Source organism: Clinocottus analis, unplaced genomic scaffold (assembly GCF_023055335.1).
Source record: "Clinocottus analis isolate CAN_PGR_092001 unplaced genomic scaffold, fCliAna1.0.p SCAF_23, whole genome shotgun sequence".
Classification (NCBI taxonomy): Eukaryota; Metazoa; Chordata; class Actinopteri; order Perciformes; family Cottidae; genus Clinocottus; species Clinocottus analis.
The window spans coordinates 4842554-4864383 of record NW_027175965.1 but is presented as its reverse complement, the minus strand read 5'-3'; the positions used below and the strand labels follow the sequence as shown (position 1 = coordinate 4864383).

The following is a 21830-nucleotide window of genomic DNA, read 5'->3' as shown; positions in this document are numbered from 1 at the left end:
TACACGCGTGTTCATACAGAGGCATTTTTAACGTTTCACAGATTCTTTTTTATTCTTTCATTTCTGCAATGGTTAAAAAGATCTGTCAAAGTGTTCACGAATGAGAACTCACATAGTACATCATAAAGAAAATATACTGCATGGTTTTTAAAAATAATGCTTGAAAAAATATCAGTTTTTGTTTACACTACTTTTTAGTTTAGTTCAAGCAGAGAATCTAATAACCATTTTGAAAATAAAACCATTTTTGATAAATATAATTTCAGCAATACTTTGTGAGACAGCATTAATGCCACAATGCTGCTATGATACCAGCCACATTTATTAAAATGTATATACGCTATTGCTAACAGAGATTCATAAACATTCAAATCTAAAGGTTCTTCTCAGGTTTGATCATAATTTATTCGTGACATGCAAAAGAAGTACCCCGAACAGAAGAATGTTGGAGCGTTGTAGTTTCTAAAGTTCTGAGAGATTGAACAGTTACAATTGTGTTCTGAATGCTACAGAGTGAAGAAAACCAATGACCCTTATGATGGTGGTCCTGCTGAGTCCAGTGTCTATGTAAGTGTACCGGTGGTGTGTCATTAGGAGGCCCCGGTGGTTCTACACATATACTTGGAGTAGTTGCTTTGGTTGACGCTGTTCTGGGCTGCCAGCCTGACGCAGTAGGTGGTCCACGGCTTGAGGTCGGTCTCGATGTAGAAATGACCTTCCACGGTTCTCATTCTCGGTGGCTGATTGCTCTGCTGCTTCTCCACGATTAGGACGGTGTACTTGGTGGCATTCTTCACCGTCATCCACTTCACATACAAGGACACTCCACTTACACTGACATTCAGCACTTTGGGGATTTCAAGATCTGAGAGAGAGAGAGAGAGAGACGGTGAGAAATGAACGCTTGTTTCATGGTGCAGACCTATGATGATTTCAGGGTCACGTCTTTGTGTCACACTAGCTCTAGGTTAGGTCATAACGCCACACTTACTGCTATCTAAATGGCCATTGATTTCACTGGCCTGCAGATCTCTCTTTCTGCGAGTTTCCACTGGACCTGAGGAAGTTGAGAAATAATGGGGGGGGGAAATGTCAGAAACTGGATTCAAGAACATAATAAGATATAACATAATAAGACATTGGCGGCAGTTCCGTTAGGGACAGCAAAACGTTGATGGTGGTTCTCTATCTGACCTGCGATATCTCGGTTAGGGAGGCTTTCTCCCTCTGCATTGCTGGCTGTCACTTCAGTAGCGTTAGGATCAAAGTTGGTCAGCTGGCAGGAGAGTCCGGTGGTGTTGCAAAGCTCGACGCGGGCTTCCCCCCACACACTGAAGACGGTGTACCATGTGGCAAACACTGATGCGTCCCAGGACAGCACGGCGGACGTGTTGTCACCGGTGTATTTCACATGTTGTGGAGCACAGGGGACTGGGAAAGAAACAATGACAATGCAGTTAACAGAAAGACCGGGAGGAGGTTGTATTTAAATCATGCATCATCACTTTTAGGTAGGGTTGCTGCAATTTTCAAATGAAACAATATTTGTTCTCTGCTAAATATGTGTCAAAATGCATTTTTATCCTAAATATTGTCGTGCTAGAAAGATGCCTGATCTACATATGATATTCTACGGACTTCTGAAACATCTTTTTTTGGTACAGAGCCCTGCAAAAATTACACCGTAATCATTGGAATGTTTTACTACAAAAAAAGTAGTTTCTCTATTTTTAATGTCCTATATTTCACAGTTATAAACATACAATACATGGTTGACAACACATGTAGTTGAAAGCAGAGTAATGACACATAAGGATTGATTGATTTTCAGTCATTCACAATTATAACATCCTATGAAGAAAGTTTATACAATTATAACTTTTTTTTTAGGATATCTTAATTTATGTTCTGCTTATACAGCAGCCTCTAGGTGTGAACATTTCCTCTTAGTTTGAATGCAATTTGGATTGTTTTGGTGTGATTTGCCTAGTTGCAGAGTTATCGCTATAAAGTTCACTAAAATCCCTGCTCACCTTCTGTATAAAGTCCCGTTTGGGTGCAGCGTAAACTCACCTGTGACTCCAGTAACAGCAATGGATGGGTCGCTAGTCCCGGCCGAGTTTCTGGAGCGTACAGTGACGTTATAAACTGTGCTGCACGGTATTGGGAACTCAAAGTATGGCCTGCGCAACCAGTAAGAAGAGACCTGCATCAGGGTCTGTGGGTTGTTTTGGATCCGACCGATTGTCTCCATTTGGTACTCTACATCAGAACAGTCGACCTTGTCCCATGACATCATGGCCCAGTGAGCGTTGCCTATCCGCTGCATTCGGACGTTGAGAACGGTCGGAGCGCACGGAGCTGAGGAGGAAAGAGATGAGGGATTAAATTCATAGTACATTGCAGGAATTAAACCAAAGATGAAGGGCACAACATACATTTATTGATTGGTTGTTACGTTACTGTATGTTACCTGAGCAAGACTAAAGATTTGCAATATCTACGTTCTATATTTAACAAACTTGTTTTTCAGTAAAATAAATAGAATTCTTGCAACTACATAGGACTAGCAATAACACGTAAATACTTGTAAAAATGAATTTATGCTCAATTAACTAATTGGAGCATTAGCAATCATCGTGAACTGCAATAGTTTGAATATTTACCTGCTCCCGCCCACAGAGGTGCGCTGAACGAGCTGTTGCAGACGCCGTTCGAGGCTTCAACAGAGAAATTGTAAAAGTCCCCGCAGCCCAGGCCTCCGATTGTGCAGGAGGTGACTGCACTGTCGCAGTAGAGCGCGTCTCCATCCATCGGTTGGGCGCAGCCAAAATACTTCACGGCGCCATCGCTGGCATCCCAAGACAGCACGGCAGAGAGGGTCTCACAATTAATATCCACCGCGAGACCGGAGGGCTCACAGGGCACTGCGGAGACAGAGAGAAAATCCAGTTTGCTCTGCTGTCGCTTCAGCGCTGTCAGATTAACTTCGTGGTGATGTAGAAACCAAATTACGAAAATAACAGCTATGTTGTGCTAAGGATAGGAAAAGCTACTTTTTCAACGCCAGCAATGTATTTTGAATAAACTATAGCATGGAAGAAAACATATAGAAGTATAGAAGATCCAATAAGTTATCTTCCTTTCTGAAAATATGACTTTATTTATGGCTGTAGTTAACAATTTTAAAGATGTGTCAGTTTTCTACACAATACATTTGTCTACCTGTTCTGAAGGATGACGTATCGGGCTCGCTGGTGCAGTCGTCTCCACTGGCGGTGATGCTTAGTTTGTACGTCTGTCCGCAGTGCAGCTGCGCCAGCGTGCAGTTGTTCACGGAGGAGTTGCAGCTCGCTACGTGTCCATCCATCCCCGTGGCTGTCAGTTGGTAGGATGTAGCCACCGGGGAGCGTCTCCACGCCACCGCGGCACCATTCTCCTCGCATGATGGCGCCACTGTCACATTGTCTGGGACGCAGGGCGCTAAAGAGAACAAAATAACATTAGATGCGTTTGTCTTTTTTGACAAAGAGCGCAACCAGAAAAACATACATAAAATACAGTAAGCTTCACCTACGACATAAAGCCCTAAATAATGTTTTAAAACTAGATGCATGATTCTCATTCGTGATATGTCTGATGACTTTACGCTGGAATGAGTTTGTTCTATTACATAATTCAAATATTGTTATTGTTCTACAATATAAAATGACCTGCTACTGTATGTTCTGGAGAAAAGTGCTGCATTTCAACACTAAAAGTGTATTTATTCTACAACAAGATATATGAAGTGTTTTATGACATAAAAAAAAAAAAGAAAACTAGTCATGAATCCACTCATCTGTTCCAATGATTCAGACTATTCTGGTGTGAGGGAACTTACCTGTTTTGATCTTCTTCGGCGGGCTCCTGAGGCTGCTGCACTTGTCAGAAGACGTTGATACTATGATGCTGTAGTGCATGCCACAGCTGATATCCGTGAGAACACAAGAGCTGGAGGAGCTGTTACAGGAAATGAGGGTTTGGTCGTGGCCCTCGGCGGTCACCAGGTAGAGCGGCGTGTCCTCCGTCATCTCCCATGCGACCAGGATCGTGTCGCTGTTGCATTGTGTCTGTGCAGTGATGGATGTGAGAGCACAAGGACCTACAGAGCAGGACAGGAATCAAGGAAATAGCTTCAGAAAACACTCGTGTTATGATATCATGAATTTAAAAAGCCGTCATTGTAAAGTAAATTTAGGACAACAGAATATAACATTATCCGTATTTCTTTTTCTACTTCATCTTTCAGAGAACCTGTGAGTTTCTAATAAGAGGGAAACAGATTTAGAATTAACTTGATAAAAAATAAATAATATTTTGTTGTGGAAGATTTTAATATGAAAATGTTTCAGGTCGTTTCATCCCCAAATTCTACAAAGTGCCCAATATGTCAAAAAACGTCATTGGTGCTTTATAGAATTAAACCCTTTTAAAGAGGGATTATACAATTAAACTGTATGTAGCTTTTAATAGAAGCACAGAGTAAATCCTGTTTTGCTTCTTTTGGGAAACATAAATAGTTTTCACCAGTAGCAATCAAATGGAAAGAAAAGTCACTGTTTGATGAACAACTTTTCATTTTAAGGGGATCACGTGCCGAAAATGTTGAAGCCACTGATCCATAGATGTCAGCGTAACAGCACAATATAGTTATAGCTCTTCATTTAGTGTTTGGTAATGCATACTATTGCACAACGCTTACTAGATCATTTCAGAGACAGCGCTTCACTTTGAAATAGTCGCACTGACAGCAGAGAGTCTTGTTGAGTACCTGTCTGAAGCTCAAAGGTGCTGTCATTACTGCGGCAGTGTTCGTTGACGGCGGTGACATAGAAGTTGTAAAGGGTCCCGCATTTCAGATCGGGGATATCACAGGGAGAGGAGGCGGTTGTGCAGCTGGTGTTGTGACCCCCGACCTCTTGGGCCGTCACCTCGTAGCTGAGGGCTCCTTCTGTGACGTCCCACGTCACCCAGGCAGAGTTTGAGACGCAGTCCAGGCGGCCCTGAGCATTTCTGGGCACACATGGAGCTGGAGGAGGGAATTCAGAAGTGTATTTCTTATTTCCCCCTCTGTTTGAAGACATTCTCCAGGTGCAGATGAATGTAGGAATTATGGTGTGTCAGACACTCAAGACAACCTGTTTCATACAGGCACAGAAAGTATGCGTCTATAAAGACATGCCAATTACATTTTGATTTGTATTATATATTATCTCTGACCTCTGAGTTCTGTGCTCTGATCTCAAGGTTCTCTGACACCAAGGTTCTATATTTTGACCTCAGAGTTCTATGCTCTGATCTCAGGGTTCTCTGACATCAGGGGTCTATGCTCTGATCTTAGGGTTCTCTGACCTCAGGGTTTTATGCTCTGACCTCAGGGTTCTATGCTCTGACCTCAGGGTTCTATGCTCTGATCTCAGGGTTCTATGCTCTGATCTCTGGGTTCTATGCTCTGATCTCAGGGTTCTATGCTCTGATCTTAGAGTTCTATGCTCTGATCTCAGGGTTCTATGCTCTGACCTCAGGGTTCTATGCTCTGATCTCAGGGTTCTATGCTCTGATCTTAGGGTTCTATGCTCTGATCTCAGGGTTCTATGCTCTGACCTCAGGGTTCTATGCTCTGACCTCAGGGTTCTATGCTAATCTCAAGGTTCTATGCTCTGACCTCAGGGTTCTCTGACCTCAAGGTTCTATGCTCTGACCTCAGGGTTCTATGATAATCTCAAGGTTGTATGCTCTGATCTCAGGGTTCTCTGACCTCAGGGTTCTATGCTCTGACCTCAGGGTTCTATGCTAATCTCAAGGTTCTATGCTCTGACCTCAGGGTTCTCTGACCTCAGGGTTCTATGCTTTGACCTCAGGGTTCTATGCTGATCTCAAGGTTCTATCCTCTGATATCAGGGTTCTCTGACCTCAAGGTTCTAGGCTGTCGTCAACACACCACTGCGTGTAAATGTATTATTTGAACAAAAGGACGTGTGCCCGACGCGTACCCGTCGAAGTCTGGACCACGGCGCTCGGCGTGCTCTCACAGTCGCCTCTCACAGACAGCACCGTCACGTTGTAGTGTTGTCCACACGGTATATCGCTGAGGGTGCATTCAGTGCCGCTGGAGTTGCAGTAGAGTCTCGCCCCGGTGTTGCTCACTGCCGCCATATGGAAATACTGGGCATCTGGGTTGGGTGACCAAGACACGGCCATGGCGCCGTCGTCACACTGTGCATCAACAACCACATCCTGAGGTGCACAGGGGGCTGAGGGCGAGAGACGGAGCAAAGAGGGCAGGTCGGTATTATTCTGTTTAACCGCTATTATACCACTATACTATATTGAGAATAAAAGTACTTTAGGACCAACCATCATCATAATAATAAATACTACTGTCTATTTATGGAAAGTCACAAGAAGCCCCCTCCATCTTTACAGTACCTGTCCGCACGTATGTCGTGTTGCTTTTCACACTGGAGCAGGACTCGTCTTGGCCGAACACGCTCACGTTGTAGGTCGTTCCACACCGCAGGTCGCTCAGATCACAGTGGGTCATGGTGGCGTTACATTCAGTCTTGTCGCTTCCATCGGCCGTCACGCCCACCGCGAGGTAGGAGAGAGCTCCACTGGCTCGCTCCCATGTCACGGCAGCAGAGTTTGAGAGGCACAGCAGGTCAGCCTTGACGTTGGTCGGCGTGCAAGGCACTAGGAGAGAGAAAGAGGACGGACAATAGTTCCCTTCGATCACAAAGTTCACATATCAGCAAGTAGGAATGTCTCGATCTATCTGGAACGATCAGTTTTGGCTGTAATGAGCTGTATTCAGCCAAGTCCGATGCTTCATTTGATGTCAAATTGTATACATTATATCTTTTAGCACATCTTTTCCAACTATACCGTGGATGAAGAGAAAATATAGCATTTTTTATCAGCACTTGAATGGCTTATAACACTTTGTAGTTTCTTGATGAAATTGTACTTCCTGGATTCTTGTTCTGAGTTTGTACTCATGGTTGAATGCACTTGTTGTGATGTAATATAATGTAGCTCTTTACATATGAATCTTTAAAGTTTTTGGGTACCTGGAAGCAGATCCAAATAGATCTATCTATGGGAAGCCTGACAGTTTAGGCTGCCCCATCCAGATGTTTACTTTCTTCAACTTCTAACAGCAACATTATCCCAGAAATGTTTTATTAGATTATCAACTGTCACTCAAACCAGAGCATTGAACTCATGGAAAATGACACCCGACATACTGAGAAACGTACCTGACTGCAGGTTGAGGTAGGCGTTGCTGTTGTCACATTCTCCATCCATAGCTGTCAATGTCAGGTTGTAGAGCTGGCCGCAATGCATGTTGGGTAGCTGGCAACTGTTTGCGGTGCTGTTGCACTGAATCTTCTGACCATCGGGCCCAAAAGCTCGCACCATGTAGGAGGAGACACCCTCCTCCTCTTCCCACGACACCACTCCTGTGTCATTACTGCACACCATCTCTGCTGTTACGTTCTGTGGTATGCACAGCACTAAAGACACGCAGACATACAGACGGGTATGAATGAATAGAGGTATAGACACGGCTTCAGTGTGACGTTCAATCTGCCTCACGAGTGATTCTACCTGTGTTGAGCTCCACTGCAGAGCTCTCAGCGCTGCTACACGTCTCATCTGAAGCGCTGACGGTGATGGAGTAGTTGAGGCCGCACATCAAGTCGTCGAACAGACACGTTGTCTCGTTGCTGTCGCACGTAGACGTGTAGCCGGCGTTGCACTGGGCAACCGTGGTGTACGACACCGCCCCTTTGCTGCGCTCCCAGGAGACCGCCACATCGCCAGACTCACAAACCACCCGGGCCTCCACCTTCTGCGGTACACAGGGCGCTGCAGAGGCACAGATAGAAACATATACGTCCTGTATCATGATTCAGGATGGATATAGGGCCAATAACCATCCGGTATTAGCAATATCAGCGCTACCAGAGGAAAAACAACACTATTTTGCCTAATTTGGGTTTGTGAAACAATATTGCATTGTTTAGTAGTATGTAAAAAAGACTTAATTAAGGAAATACAGTAACATTAGTTCTCCTTTTTTATGACAATGTTATAGACTACATGCATGCATCATTTTCTTCCACCGAGACTCAGCAACAGAAACATCCTAATAGTTCAAAGGATGTCTAAATATTAGTAGAAAAAAACAATTCAATTCGCCCCAATCTGTAATAAAGACCATCTATCATGCCGGCCTCAGCATGTCGACTCTCTGCGGTCAGTCTAACCTGCGTGCAGCTGTGTCATGTTGCTCTGCGAGACATTGCACACGCCGTCGACAGCGATCACAGTGATGTTGTAGGTGAAGCCGCACAGGAGGTCCGGCAGAACGCAGGACAGCGAGTCCGTCTCGCAGTGAGATTCATCTTCCTCCACGCCGAAGGCTTGGACAACGTAGGAGTCGGCCCCACCGGCGGCCCGCCACGCCACGCGGGCCGTGTTAGTGGAGCAGTTCACGACGGCCATAACATGTTCAGGAGGACAAGGCACTGGAAGGGAAAAGTGAGAGAGAGAACATGTATCAGGAGGAGGCTTTTGATCTATTTTAGTCACGAGTTAACGGGGTTTCTGGGAGTCCCCAGAAAAATGGGTGATAATTTATTATCACGATTTGATTCACTAAGGAATGAGCCCAAAAATGAACAGGAGTCATGAGAGTGACCTTTCTGATCATTGTAGGTTTTACTTCCTCCATGGTAACCTCCTTAACTGTAGTGTATGGAAGTTTATGGCTCTTAAATCATATTTAACAACAAAGATCTTTAAAAATCAGATGGAGGTCCTTGAAAAAAAATATCAATGTATTTCAATTTTGGGGTCCTTGACAGAAAAAGCTGGAGAACCACTGTTGTAGAGGATGGTCTGAAGTTTACAAGCGTTTGCTTGGCTCAATATTGTTTTATTGGTAAAGAAATACCAGGGAGTTTCCTTTTTTTCACATTTTGAAAGGAAAAATCTCTTTGCATTTTTACAAAAAATAATGACCTGTTGCTATTTTTCATCTGTAACCAAAAAAAGAAAGTATATACCGAACACACCGCACACTGTCACTAAAAAAATGTCTACAGATCAGATAAACTAGACTTAAGTTGGTGTTAAAATTCCCCCAAAACTGCATTTAAAACCCATACCCTACAACTCAAACTGTGCTTTTCTTGTCTTTTAGAGCTCACCTGACGCCACCTGCAACTGGGTGCTTGGCGGGCTGCTGCACCCCTCATCTGAGGCCACTGTGTCCACACTATAGGTCTGACCACACTGCAGCTCTTTCAGCTCGCAGTTGGTGAAGTTGGTGACGCAGGTGGAAACATGGCCGTCGGTGGACCGAGCTGTCGCCGTGTAGTTCAGGGCGCCTTCGGCATAGCCCCAGTCCAAGAGGAAGGAGTTGGTGAAGCAGTCGAGAACCACCGAGCCAATGCTGGGTGTGCAGGGAACTGAGAGAGGAGAGACGGGAGAAAAGGGAGGGCTGGAGTAACACTCCTCGACGTTAACGGCAACAAGTCAGTGACACACATTCACATGCAAACATTCAGTCATTCTACCCGAGTTGAACTGTGTCGCTGAGCTCGGTAAACTTGAGCAAATCTCATCCTGCGCCACCACCTGGACGGAGTAGGCCTGCCCGCAGGTCAGGTTGGTCAGGGTGCACGTGAGGTTGGTACTCTCGCAGGTGGCCATGGCGCCCTGTGTGCTCTGAGCCGTCGCTTTGTAGGACAGAGCCCCCTCGCTGGCACTCCAGGAGACCAGAGCCTGGTTTTTACAGCAGTCTGTCGTCGCGGCCACATCAGTAGGAACACAAGGCTCTGGAGATAGACGGCAGGAGGAGATTGTGTTACCTTGAATCATTTAATTGTGAAGTTTGAGATCATCTGAACGAGCCTTTGTTTTATTAAAAAGTCGTCAAATGAACTCGGCATGAAAAACAATCCCAGTTAACGAAACAATCGGAGAACACATTTTATAGACAATTATACATTTTCTTGACCAAATGTACTTCCACACCTGCTTACAGAAATAGAAATGCATGAAAGAAGTATCGAGAAAATACATCAGGGACGTTTCGAGGATGAAATGGTTTGAAATGTCTAACCTGACTGCAGTGTGTCGGCCTCACTGGGGTCGGAGTCACACTCCTCGTTCGAGGCGACGACCGTCACCGTGTAGTTCTGTCCGCATTGGACGCCGCTCATGCCACACTGTGTGTCGTCAGTCCAGCAGCTTCGCGATTGTCCGTCCTCCTGCGTCACCGTGGCGGTGTAGAACTCGGCGCCGGCCGAAGCGGTCCACGAGACTACCGCGATGTTGGAGAGGCAGTTCATGAAGCTGGTGACGCCGGTGGGCGGGCAGGGCTCTGCGGGAGGGGAGAACAGGCGGTTGGTGAACGCTGATGTGCGAAAGAGACTGAACGTCAGTGCTGCAGAGTGTGTGTGTTTATTGTTCTCGCTGTGGGGTAGAGGGTGATGTAGGGAGTACTGATCTGAAATCCCTTCCCTGCGAAAGTATGGGATTTTGGGAAATATGAAAAACATATAATATGAATTCATTGTCAGCTACAGTTCCCCAATAACATATCCTCCAATTCCAAGTGGTTTGAACGTCTAAAAGTTTCAAAGAAACCAAGAAATAATTCAAATACATAATTGATTTCCTGAAAAGAAGAATGTAGTAGTCATCCGACAGCTACAGAATAGCGTAATGGTAACCCTGTATACTCCTTTTTCTTTTGACAAGAACAGGATTTGCACACTGTGATGTAGCTATGTGTTTGACTTGAACTTCAACTCTGGTCATCAGAGTTAAGCCTTTATTAAAACACTTGGAAAAAATAGTTTGAAAACAAGGGCGGATGGATTAGTAATCTACCTGACTCGCGCTCTAGCGGCTGACTGGGCAGGCCCCTGCACACGGAGTCGACTGCCTGAACTGACAGGAAGTACTTGTGGCCACAGAGGAACTCCGAAATGAAGGCCCAGGTTTCGTTGGTGCTGAGCTGCACGCTGTGGCCGCTGTCGGTCTCTGCGGCCACCACGTAAAACTCGGCAGCGTCACTGGCCTCCCAGGTCAGCGATCCCACCTTTTAGAAACGGATTACAATCCAGTTTTATTTGTGTAGCCTCTGTGAAGTGCTTCACAGCAGAGAGATGCAATACTTTAATAATTCCAGAGGAGCAACCTTTTGGATAAGTCCAATATTCACCTTTGTAGTGCAGTTCAGAGATGATGTGAAGTTCTGAGGAACACAGGGTGCTGAAGACGGAAGGTCAGTTAGTTGCGTGAATCTTTCTTGGTTGTTCTAATATCTCATTGCGCGCGGCCCGTGAAGCATGTTTACCCATTCGCATGGAGGTGCTGTTGCTCGGCATGCTGCTGCACATGTAGTCGTTGGCGATGACGTGAACGCTGTACTGCTCGCCGCAGTGCAGGTCGTCCCAGGTGCAGTTGGTGATGTTTGTGGCGCACACGTGGGTGTGGCTGTCCCGTCCCACGGCGATGGCCAAGTAGGACTCCGCCCCGTCGCTCTCCGCCCAGCTGATCGCGCCCAGATTGTTCTCGCACTGGACGAAGGTCTGGACGTGCTCGGGCACGCAGGGACCTGAGGTGACGGGGGCATCGCGGCGTCACGATAAACACGCTGTGCTGTGGGCCCCATCAGACAGAACTATAGCTGAAACACGCACCTGTCTTGAATGATTCGGCGACGCTGGCGGCGCTGTCGCAGTGATCATCCTGAGCTTTCACTGTGAAGGTAAATAGCTGTCCGCAGGGCAGCGCAGCCTCCAATGTTGTCGCCTCGGTTTGGAAAGATATGACATATCCCAGGTCTCCCGTGGCGGACACCACGTAGACCGATGCCCCTCCAGCTGCCGACCAATCCAGCACGACTGTCTCATTGTTGCATGAGCCGCTGGCCGTGAGGCCGGTTGGCTGGCAGGGCCCTGGAGAAGGAGACAATGTCCTTTTGTGAAACTTTGTTTGAGCTCAGATGGGATATTTTGCTCCTTCCAAAATCGCTACAGGGTGAGGCAACAAATAATTATATTTAAAAAAGATGGATTGAGGGGATTTGTGGTAGTTTTACTTCAAATAATAATACATTTAAATGATGTTATTATTATTAAATATTTAATTATTAGCAGCTCACTTGTCAGTCATTTGATGTATCGATTCATAATTCTACAAATGTATTTAGAATATAGGACAAATGGATTATACGGTATCTGCATAAAATAAGGTGAAAAACAGCGTTTTTTGAAATGATCAACAGATAACATCAATAAAAAAAAAACCTATCGCACTGACAATATTTTGTTGAACTGTGATGAGGGTGAACAATCGGGAGGAAAATGCTCAAAGATCAAATCCCTCAATCAACCCACCCGTCGCCTAACCAGGTAATCAGTTGAGCTCTACCTGTCTGAATCTCCACAGCGCTGCTGGTTTCACTGTAGCACATGTCACCGAACGCAGTCACAGAGAAGTTGTAGGCCTCCCCGCAGTACAAGTCGGAGAACTGGCAGGTGGAGTTGGTGGAGTTGCACCGCAGAGTCCTTCCCGTGCTGCAGGTGGCAGTCGCCATGTAGAGCTCCACTCCCTCTCTCCGCTCCCAGAACACGTCGGCCGCTCTCGTGCCGCACCGCAGGTCCACTCCGACGCGCAGAGGTTTGCAGGGCCCTGAACCACACCGCCAGTTCAGACACGTTTCAGCGATTCCAACGCCCAACTACTTACTCTGTGACGGCGAGACGACGCTCAGACTCACGTGTGCTGAAGGTGACGTTCGCGAGCGTCTCGGTCTGGCAGTGCTCGCTGATGGTTGCGAGGCTGACGTTATACGTCTGACCGCACTGCAGCTCGGTCAACTCGCACCGCTGCTCTTCGGTCTCGCAGGACGCCCGGTGGCCGTCCTCTGCCGTTGCCGTCACCATGTAGGCGCCCCCTTCATTGCCGAGGCTCCATGACACTTCGGCCGTGTTGTTGTAGCAATCCATGGCCGCCGCCACGTTTCCAGCTGCACAGGGAGCTTGAGACAAAAAAGGGACGGATGGACGGAGGCATCACAATGTAATTACAGACTGCATTGGCATATATTCTTATTTGCTCGCCTGCACGCCACATTTTGCTCGCACAAACATTTCTCCAAGCATTTTGCGCCATCTGTTCATCAGTGGGATACCAGGAAACTCCTGAAAACATTGACCGGAGAGGCCAGGAGCGCGCCATACCTGAGACCAGCAGGACAGTATCGGAGATGCTGCTGTTGAGCATTTCTCCAATGGCAATGACAGTTGTGTAGTAGACGACGCCACAGTGGAGGCCTTCTATGTTGCAGAACGTGTTGTTCGTGTGGCAGGACAGGGAGTGGCCATCTCGCCCGGCGAGACGGGCCTCGTAGCCCACCGCACCAAAGCTGACCTCCCACGACGCCGTTCCCACGCCGTTGTGACACTGCACGTTGGTCTGCACGTTGTTGGGCGGGCAAGGCTCTGAAGGAGGAAAAAAGAAGCATGTAGATATTGTGTTTAATCTATTCTATTGAAAAACACAAATATGCCATTTATGATTTTTTTTTTTACATTTAATTTAATATTTTCACATCAGCAGATACTGAAATGATCAAAAGTGTCATGTCAAGCTGAATATACATACATGTCCTAAATCTACACCTATATATTGGTTTGCTTGTCAATTATCCTGCTGATCATTTCCCTATTTAATGGTTACACTCCAAAACGTATCATTATTTAAATTACTGTCATATACTGTAGGACAAGAAAAAAACAGCAAATCTTCACAGTTGAAGTTGAAATAATGGAACCTTTTGTAGTTATAAAAATAAATCAATGAATAATAAGTTCTCAAGCTCTCAATTTCCAACACTTATCATCTCAACAGCGACACTACGGCCGCGGCAAAGAACCCAGCAAAAGCAAATGAATCCTCTTCTGTCAAGTTCCAGGCATTTTCTCACCCGTCATGATTGCGACGGGTTCGGACGAGGTGGACACGCCCTGACACACGGGATTGTTAGCGGTGACGTTGACGGTGTACATCTGGCCGCAGCCCATGTCGTACATGGCGCAGTTGGTGCCGTTGGTGACGCAGGACATCGTCAGGCCCTGCTCCGTCAACCCTTGGACTGTGTAGTAATCAGCACCGGCGGCCGCGTCCCACGACACCTGGCCGATCATCATGCTGTAGTACGTGACGATGTGATCGGGGACGCACGGCTCTGGAACAGAGGAGAAGTTTAATCCAGACGTAACGGCTGGGAGGAAGGGGAGGGCGGGGGGGGGGGGTTTAGGCTTTGTTAAGCTTGTCTGCCTTGGCTCACCGGTGACCAGCTGTCCCGTCATGTGAGCGACGCTGCTGCAGCTCTGCCCCACAGCTTTCACCGAGACAGAGTAAGTCTGGCCGCAAAGCAGCCCTTCCACCTCACAGTGGGTGGTGTCGGCCTCACAGGTGCTGTTCACGCCTGGCGCGGCGGTGGCCGTGACCGTGTATGACAAAGCGCCACCGCCTGGGTACCACGCCACCGTAGCCGTCTGCGTGTAGCAGTCCATCGCTGCCTCGATACGCGTCGCCTCACAGGGAACTGTGAGGACAGGTGAAACGGTTATGCCAGGCGTGACTTTAGTTTGCTTCATCTACACTACGACATCGCTCCGAGGAGAGACAAGTTCCTCCCTTTTTGAAGCTGCGCGTCTGTCACTTGACTCTCTGTACCTGAAGGCGTGTCAACCACAGGAGTGGACGGGCTGTCGCAGTAGCCGTCCGAGGACACCACGGAGACGTGGTATATCAGACCGCAGCCGAGTCCCGTCACGTTGCAGGAGCCCTCGGTTGTGCCCTGGCAGGTTGTGCTCTGACCGTTACTGTCCTGCACTGTGGCGATGTAGGAGTCAGCCCCTGAGCTCTCAGACCAGGACACAATCAGACTATTGCTCTCACAGTCCACCGTCGAGAAGACGTTCGCAGGTGTGCACGGCACTAGCGAGAAGAGATAAAAAAAAGATTTGGTGCCTTTTTGAAGTCTTCTTCTGTAAAGTTCTGAAAGTATTATGCATAATATATACTTCGTGGTTTATAAATGAATGTAAAGCTACAGGCAGCAGCAGTTTAGCTTAGCATAAAGATTATTTCTTGGGGCATGCACAGTGACTTCCTGGTGTCTGTCGAGCGCAAATGTTGTCCAGAATTGACCAAACCGGACGTAACACATCTTTATATTCACCATACAGACATAAATGAGCCATAATGTCAAACTATTGTTTTAAAGCTAAATTATGCACGTCATGTCACAACATTTGTGAACACCTTCACTGTATACTTGTTGTTTTAATCACACACAATAGATAAATAGCATAATCTGTACCGGGTTACAGGTTAGATAAAAAGAAACAATACACGCAATAAACGTCATTCGTTGCGTGCGGCTCTGGATAACGTCGGTGTGGCAGTAAAAGTCTGTACGTACCGGTCTTGATTGTCACATTGTCGCTCCGTTTGCTCTGGCAGTCCCGGTCCTCTGCCGTCACAGTAGCCGTGTAATACTGCCCACAGCGCAGACCTGTCAGCTCACACTGGTTCATGTTGGAGGTGCACTCGTCCACGTGGCCGTCGACGCCCACGGCCCTCACTCTGTAAAGCTGTCCTCCGTTGCTGTAGTTCCACGACATGGAGGCCACATTGTCACTGCAGCTCAGACTGGCTTCCAGGTTCTGAGGGACGCATGGCTCTGAGGGGGTTCAACATAGCCATTTATTGATGCTTTCTTTAAATGGACTATTCACAAATCCCGGGCTCTCTATCTGTAGTTCTTTTAATAACCGATCCTAATTCTTTCCATGATGTGTATGTCTTTGGGACATGTACAGTGTGTATATATGTATGAAATAGATATGTCCAGCGTATATATCAAACCTGTCCTGGTGATCTCCCCTTCGCTCTGGGAGCTGTTGCACGTTCGTCCCTCCGCCACGACAACCAGAACGAACATTTCCCCACACGGCAGATCGGCGATGTCGCAGCCGGTGTCCATGGTGGTGCAGCAGAATCGGCCTCCGGTTATCTGCTCCAGCGTGGCCGTGTACGTCACCGCGCCGGGAATGGCTGTCCAGGCGATGCCGATGGTGCGATTGTCGCAACCCAAGGAATTTTCCACGTTCTCAGGAGGACAAGGAGCTGGGGAGGGAGAAGGAGAGGCACTGTGAGGGACAATTTTAAAAACAACCTTCTGAAGAACCGAGGATCTGTACTTACACCACAAAAAACAGTAGCCTCTAACAGTAGCTGCTGTTAGAGGCTAAATGTTCGGGGGGGGAAAACTACTCGATTAAAAAAAGCACATTTGACTTGAAAACGCTCAAAGGTAGAATAAATTGAGAGAATAGATTTACACTTTAATGATTTCTTCAGACCAGCCATTGCCCCTCAAGAGAATGTATCTTTATTTCTAGCAATAAAGCTAGTTTTATTGAATGTAGCATCTTTCAAGCTATTCTATTTTCTTTAGAGAAAATTAAATCGGTGCTTTCATTTGAGGGTCTCTTAGGCATCTGAGGGTCTCTTATGGACGGAGGCATGCCGCAGCGTCACATTGGACATTTACAAATTCTGCACAAAGTGATTAATTTATACATTTTATAATTTCAAGAGGTGAAAAAAAGGAGTTGAAAAACTTGTCCTGGAGATCTAAAACATGTTTTTAAGAAATACAAATAGAGCAAATAAGTAAATAAAGCTCTATTTTAATACAGATCAGGTTCTGAATCTCCTCTTTTTTTTAGCTGTCTTTCTGCTGTTTGAATGCAGAACATCTGAAGAGCGTGCCTCAATCTTCCTCTGGACCGGAGCGAGCTGTTTGAGTGCAGACTTCTTGTTTTCAAATAACAGCTACTGTTTTTTACATTTATTTATGTATTTCAATCTAATGTTTAATCTACCAGTCTCGGTGGAGTCGGCGTTGCTTGCTGCACTGGTACACTGCTGGTCTCGGGCCGCCACGGTGAAGGTGAAGTTCTGGCTGCACGCCAGCGGCGGCAGAGCGCACGTGCCGTCTGACGTGGAGTTGCACTCAAACGTCTGGACGTCACCCTGGCTGTCCGTCGCCATGACGACGTACTCCTCAGCCCCCGCAGCCTCCTCGTGCATCACCCAGGCCGAGTTCACCAGGCAGTCGATCTCCACACCGGACAGGCGAGGGACGCAGGGAACTGGTCGGAAGATGAGTTGTCATTTTTATGACACATATGTTACGCTTAAAACCCTGACAGTGACGATAGAGACTCTAAAAGACACAACTATGATTTAAAAAGAGTGAAATAGAAGACAAAATGAGCTCACATAAAAAGAGCAGTAGTGTACAACTGCCTCTTTATTCAAGCAAAGCTAAAATATTGATCCTTACCGGTCTTGATCAGCTGTGTGGGGCTGTCTCTGCCCACACATCCGTTTCTGGATGGCGTGACGGTGACGTTGTACTCCGTCCCGCAGTCCAGCGTGCTGAGATTACAGCCGGCGTTTGTGCCGCTGCAGTTGTGTCGGCGACCTGCGGCGTCGACCGCGGACACCGTGTGCACGACCCCGGCCACACTGCTATTCCAGGTGACGGACACAACACCGGTGGCACAGTTGACAGTGGGGGAGAAGGTCGGGAGAGGACAGGGAGCTGCGAGGAAGAGGAGAAGATGAGGTGAGGATGAACAAAGACACAAAAATATATATATATAAGACATAGACTAAATATTGTGCCATTTGAAAAGCATTGTGACTCATGCTTTGCTGTTGGGACAATCTCTTTGTCCTTTAGTCTGTTAAATCTCTTCCAGATCTGATTGTGTGAGTACAAAATTGCACTGTGGTCGAAGTTTTTTTGTACTCGGAAAGATGAATTATTTTAGATTTCAGCGACATTCAAATCGCACGGAGAAAAAGAGAGACTCGGATATGCTGAAACCTGCAGCTTTACCCACCTGTAAGGACCTGCTTCCTGGCGCTGGAGGAGCTGTTGCAGGCCTCGTCTTGGGCCACCACTGTAACGTTGTAGGTCAGACCGCACTGCAAGTTGTGTACCGCGCAGTGAAGCTTCTTCGTCCGGCAGAAGCTGACGCGACCGTTGCTGCTCACCGCGGAGGCGCGGAACCGTGAAAAGTCTCCCGTCGACTGCCAGGTAACGTTAAGGACACCGGACAAGCAGTCGAGGTCGTTCTGTACGTTCTGCGGCACACACGGGGCTGAACAGAGAGAGCAAAGACAAAACATCTGTCACGTCTGGACGTTCACAGGTTTGATTCCTCCTCGGATATGTGAGTGTGACACTGAGCTGTTTGTGATCGGTTTAAGCTGCTTGGATGAACCAGAAATATTCTTTAAAAAAAAGGGTTATTATTTGACTTTAAATACCTGTATGAATCATTTTGACGGCACTCTTGGCTCCAATGCACGTACTATCCACACCAGCAACGTAAACCTGGTACTGCTGCCCACACAGCAAGCCAGATATCCGGCAGGTGGTGCTGCTGGTGTTACAGGACCACTGGCCGCCCTGCGCATCCTTGGCCACGGCCATGTAGGAGGCGGAGCCCTGCGAGGCCTGCCACGACACCGAGATGTTGTTTGAGTCACACGAAGAGTCGACCGTCAGCTGGGTTGGGGGACAGGGAGCTGGTGGAATGAAAGATCATTGTGTATAATATGCATCATTACATGCATTTAAGTGTGTGTGGGTAACGTGATAACCTGTTTTGGAAGAAGGCTAAATGTAGTGGACGAATATTGAATATGGTTGGATAAGAAGTACTTTTATCAACAGTTGTAATAATGAGCTGTTGACACGACGAGTTGAAAGTAATTGATAAACAGCGACAAATGTTCTGGGAGAAAAAATTGGGATAAACAGTAGTAAAAGTGATATGGTAGTATATCATACATAGCTACAAGTGGTTGATATGGAGTTGAAATAATGAGCGAGTTGAAAGCAATGGATGAACTGTTTGAAAAATATTGACACTATCAGCTCAAAAGTGGTTGGCGGCTAAACTTTTATGAAGAATAAAAAAGTCACCTGTGTTGATCCGGTGCCAGTTCTGTGCCGCGATGGGGCAGTTCTGTGCCTGCCCCTGTCCACTGACGCTCACCCTGTAGCTCGTCCCGCAGTGCAGAGAGCTGATGTTGCAGGAGGAGTTGCTGGTGGAGCAGGAATGCTGGTGCAAGGGGTCAACGGCTTCTGCTGAGGCGTTGTAGTAGCGGATGCCTCTTCCGGGCGTCCAAGACACCAGAGCCGTGTTGGTGTCACAGTCCAGGGTCGCCTGCAGACCGCTGTGGGGACAAGGAACTGGGGGGAGAGGGAAGAGGGAATACACAGACAAGAGGGTCATGTGGGTACGTGTTGAAAACTGTAACTTCTGTCAAGCGCATTTGCTTCTGTTGATCCTAAATGTTTTTTGTTTTTTTTAGAACGTGTCATGCCTCTGACACTTCCCATAAAACACCATTTGTTTTATTCACACATTGTTGTGACCATAGGACACAACAATAGCTTCTGATGAGCAGCTCAGGGTGAGATGTTAGTTATTGCGCTGTTTCAGACGCAGTACAGCACGTCGATTTTGCAGCAGAGCATACACACACACATACACACACACACACACGCAGAGATACAACGTGTGATTACCTGCGGTGGCGTTGATGGACTCGCTGACCGAACTGAGGCAGGAGTCATGGCGAGCCACCACGGTGATGGTGTAGTCCTGCCCACACATCAGGAAAGGGAAGTTACAGATGGTGTCGGTGCTGTTACAGTCAGCGTTGTAGCCGAGATTGCCCCGGGCATAGACGGTGTAAGACGTGGCGCCGCGCGCTAAGTCCCACGTAACCACCGTGATGCCAGTCTTGCAGTCCACCTGTGCTATGAGGTGGGTGGGAACACAGGGAGCTGGGGGAAAGAAAGAGAGGTGGATAGTGAGGAAGAGTCACTTTCAGTTTAGTCTTGTGGAGCTTTTGATTACAAGTATTCCTGCAAGTTTCTCTGTGCTTGGTTTAACTAGCCGGACGTTAACATCTTACCATGATTTCATGTATTATTACTGTAAAAGTAATTCACACCCAGAATCTCAGCTGGTGCTTATATCTTCATGTTCCTCTGGTTTCAGTCCTGTTTCAGTGCATCAACCATGTGATGCTCGCTGTACATTATTATTTGCTAAATTGTAAGTACCTGCGTGGAGCGTTTCTGCAACAGCCGGTTCGCTGCTGCACATGTCTGTGTGGCCGACCACACTGATGGTGTAGCTCTCCCCGCAGGTCAGCTGGTCGAAGCTGCAGTTGGAGCTCCTGGAGTTGCAGGTGATGGTCGTTCCTCTGCTGTCCACAGCCGACACCACCTGGGTCTGGTCTGGCCCCGAGTTTCCCCAGGTCACCGACGCCATATTTGTGCTGCACTGCAGATCCACCGACACCCCGTCTGGTTTGCAAGCGGCTATGGGTGAAGAAGAGGTGGATGAATACGAGAGGCACGGTGGAAGAACACAGTGACTCATGATCAGAAAAGGATGAGCTTCAGAGTCGGGATCTTTTGCTACCTGACTGCATTCTGTAGTCGGATCCCTCGATGGTGCCGCAGTCGATTGACGGTGTGGTGACCACGATGCTGTAGTTGAGGCCACATGTTAGGCCCTGGATGGTGCAGTTTGTGTCCGGGGAGTCGCAGGTTGCACGGGAGCCGTCGCTGCCGATGGCGATCGCAGTATAGGAGCTGGCGACGCCGGTGCTCGCCCTCCACTGAACCGCAAAGGAGTCGGCGTTGCAGTCCAGCTCTGCCACCACCTCGTCAGGCAGACATTGAGCTGCGGGGAGATGATCCATCCAATCATTCGATCGTCGCTTTTAAGCTTCGAAACAGTGAACGTGCAACCCAGCGCAGCCGCGTGTGTCATTTACCCGAGTCAAAAGTGAAAGATGCCCCCGTGCTGCTGTCGCAAGTCGCGCTGGACGCGACCACAACCGCCGAGTACCGCCGCCCACAATCCAGCTTCACTGAGCAGGTGGTCGTGTTGGACGAACAGGAGGCTGCATGGCCGTGGGTACCATTCACTGTCGCCGTGTAGGAGATGGCGTGGATACTCGGCGCCCAGGTCAGCGTCCCCAAGTTGGTTCCACACTCGGCTGTGGCCGTCAGGTTGGTCGGAGGACACGGAGCTGGCAGGAAATAGATTCAGGAAGAAATCATTTCCTGTTCCTCAACTGCATTTACACTACTTTAGCTTGTGCTTGTGTGTTGTGAGTCAAAAAAAAAAAAGAATTTTGGTCTGGAACAGCTCTGAATTATTGTGAGTTATCATAAATATGAACCTGTTTGAGTTAGTAGAGGCTTGCTGAGGACACTGGTGCACGCGTTGTCCCTGGCAGCGACTGTCAATGAATACAACTCGCCGCACTGCAGCCCGGTGAGCACGTGGGACGTCTGAGTTGTGGAGAAGTTGGCTCTGGCCCCGCCATCTTCTTGAGCGTGGACGTCGTAGCTTACACCACTTTCCGGGCTCGGGTTCCAGCTTACAGTGATGTCGTTGTTGCTGCAAGCCGTCACTCCCGTCAGACTAGTCGGCGGGCAAATGACTGAGAACGAGAGATTATTCAATTATACATTTTTGCAAATTAAAATCAATAAGAGAGTAGTTTTATACGACTGTGACACTTATAGATAAGATAAGATATAAGATTTATAATTGTTAAATACTTAATTTATT

General features: G+C 47.4%; 1 protein-coding gene across 1 annotated transcript; it reads right to left on the bottom strand.

Annotated features, from left to right (window-relative positions):
* Positions 1-127: 127 nt before the first annotated feature.
* On the bottom strand, positions 128-20949 carry LOC137793781 (uncharacterized). The gene is made up of 36 exons (XM_068590136.1): positions 20667-20949; positions 20303-20563; positions 19760-20020; positions 19151-19420; positions 18535-18750; positions 18060-18320; positions 17495-17755; positions 17031-17300; positions 16009-16269; positions 15563-15823; positions 14812-15075; positions 14420-14680; positions 14057-14317; positions 13311-13571; positions 12848-13108; positions 12499-12759; positions 11766-12023; positions 11420-11680; positions 11285-11334; positions 10951-11161; positions 10178-10438; positions 9630-9890; positions 9261-9521; positions 8316-8576; positions 7654-7914; positions 7302-7559; positions 6472-6735; positions 6036-6296; positions 4814-5071; positions 3884-4144; positions 3226-3483; positions 2667-2927; positions 2074-2361; positions 1195-1431; positions 992-1057; positions 128-865 (listed from the first exon to the last, which is right to left on the bottom strand). The coding sequence occupies exons 1-36, from the start codon at positions 20947-20949 to the stop codon at positions 591-593; spliced, it is 8946 nt and encodes a 2981-aa protein (XP_068446237.1). The 3' UTR covers positions 128-590.
* Between the last annotated feature and the right edge of the window lie 881 nt (positions 20950-21830).

Bases quoted from the DNA above. Each gene is read 5' to 3' on its own strand.
- LOC137793781 (XM_068590136.1), bottom strand. From the start codon at position 20,949: ATGGATCATCTCCCCGCAGCTCAATGTCTGCCTGACGAGGTGGTGGCA. The intron at 16,270-17,030 runs GTAGATTAAACA...CTCCCTCCCCAG, and splicing joins CGCCGACTCCACCGAGACTG to CTCCTTGTCCTCCTGAGAAC. The intron at 2,362-2,666 runs GTAAATATTCAA...TTTCCTCCTCAG, and splicing joins ACCTCTGTGGGCGGGAGCAG to CTCCGTGCGCTCCGACCGTT.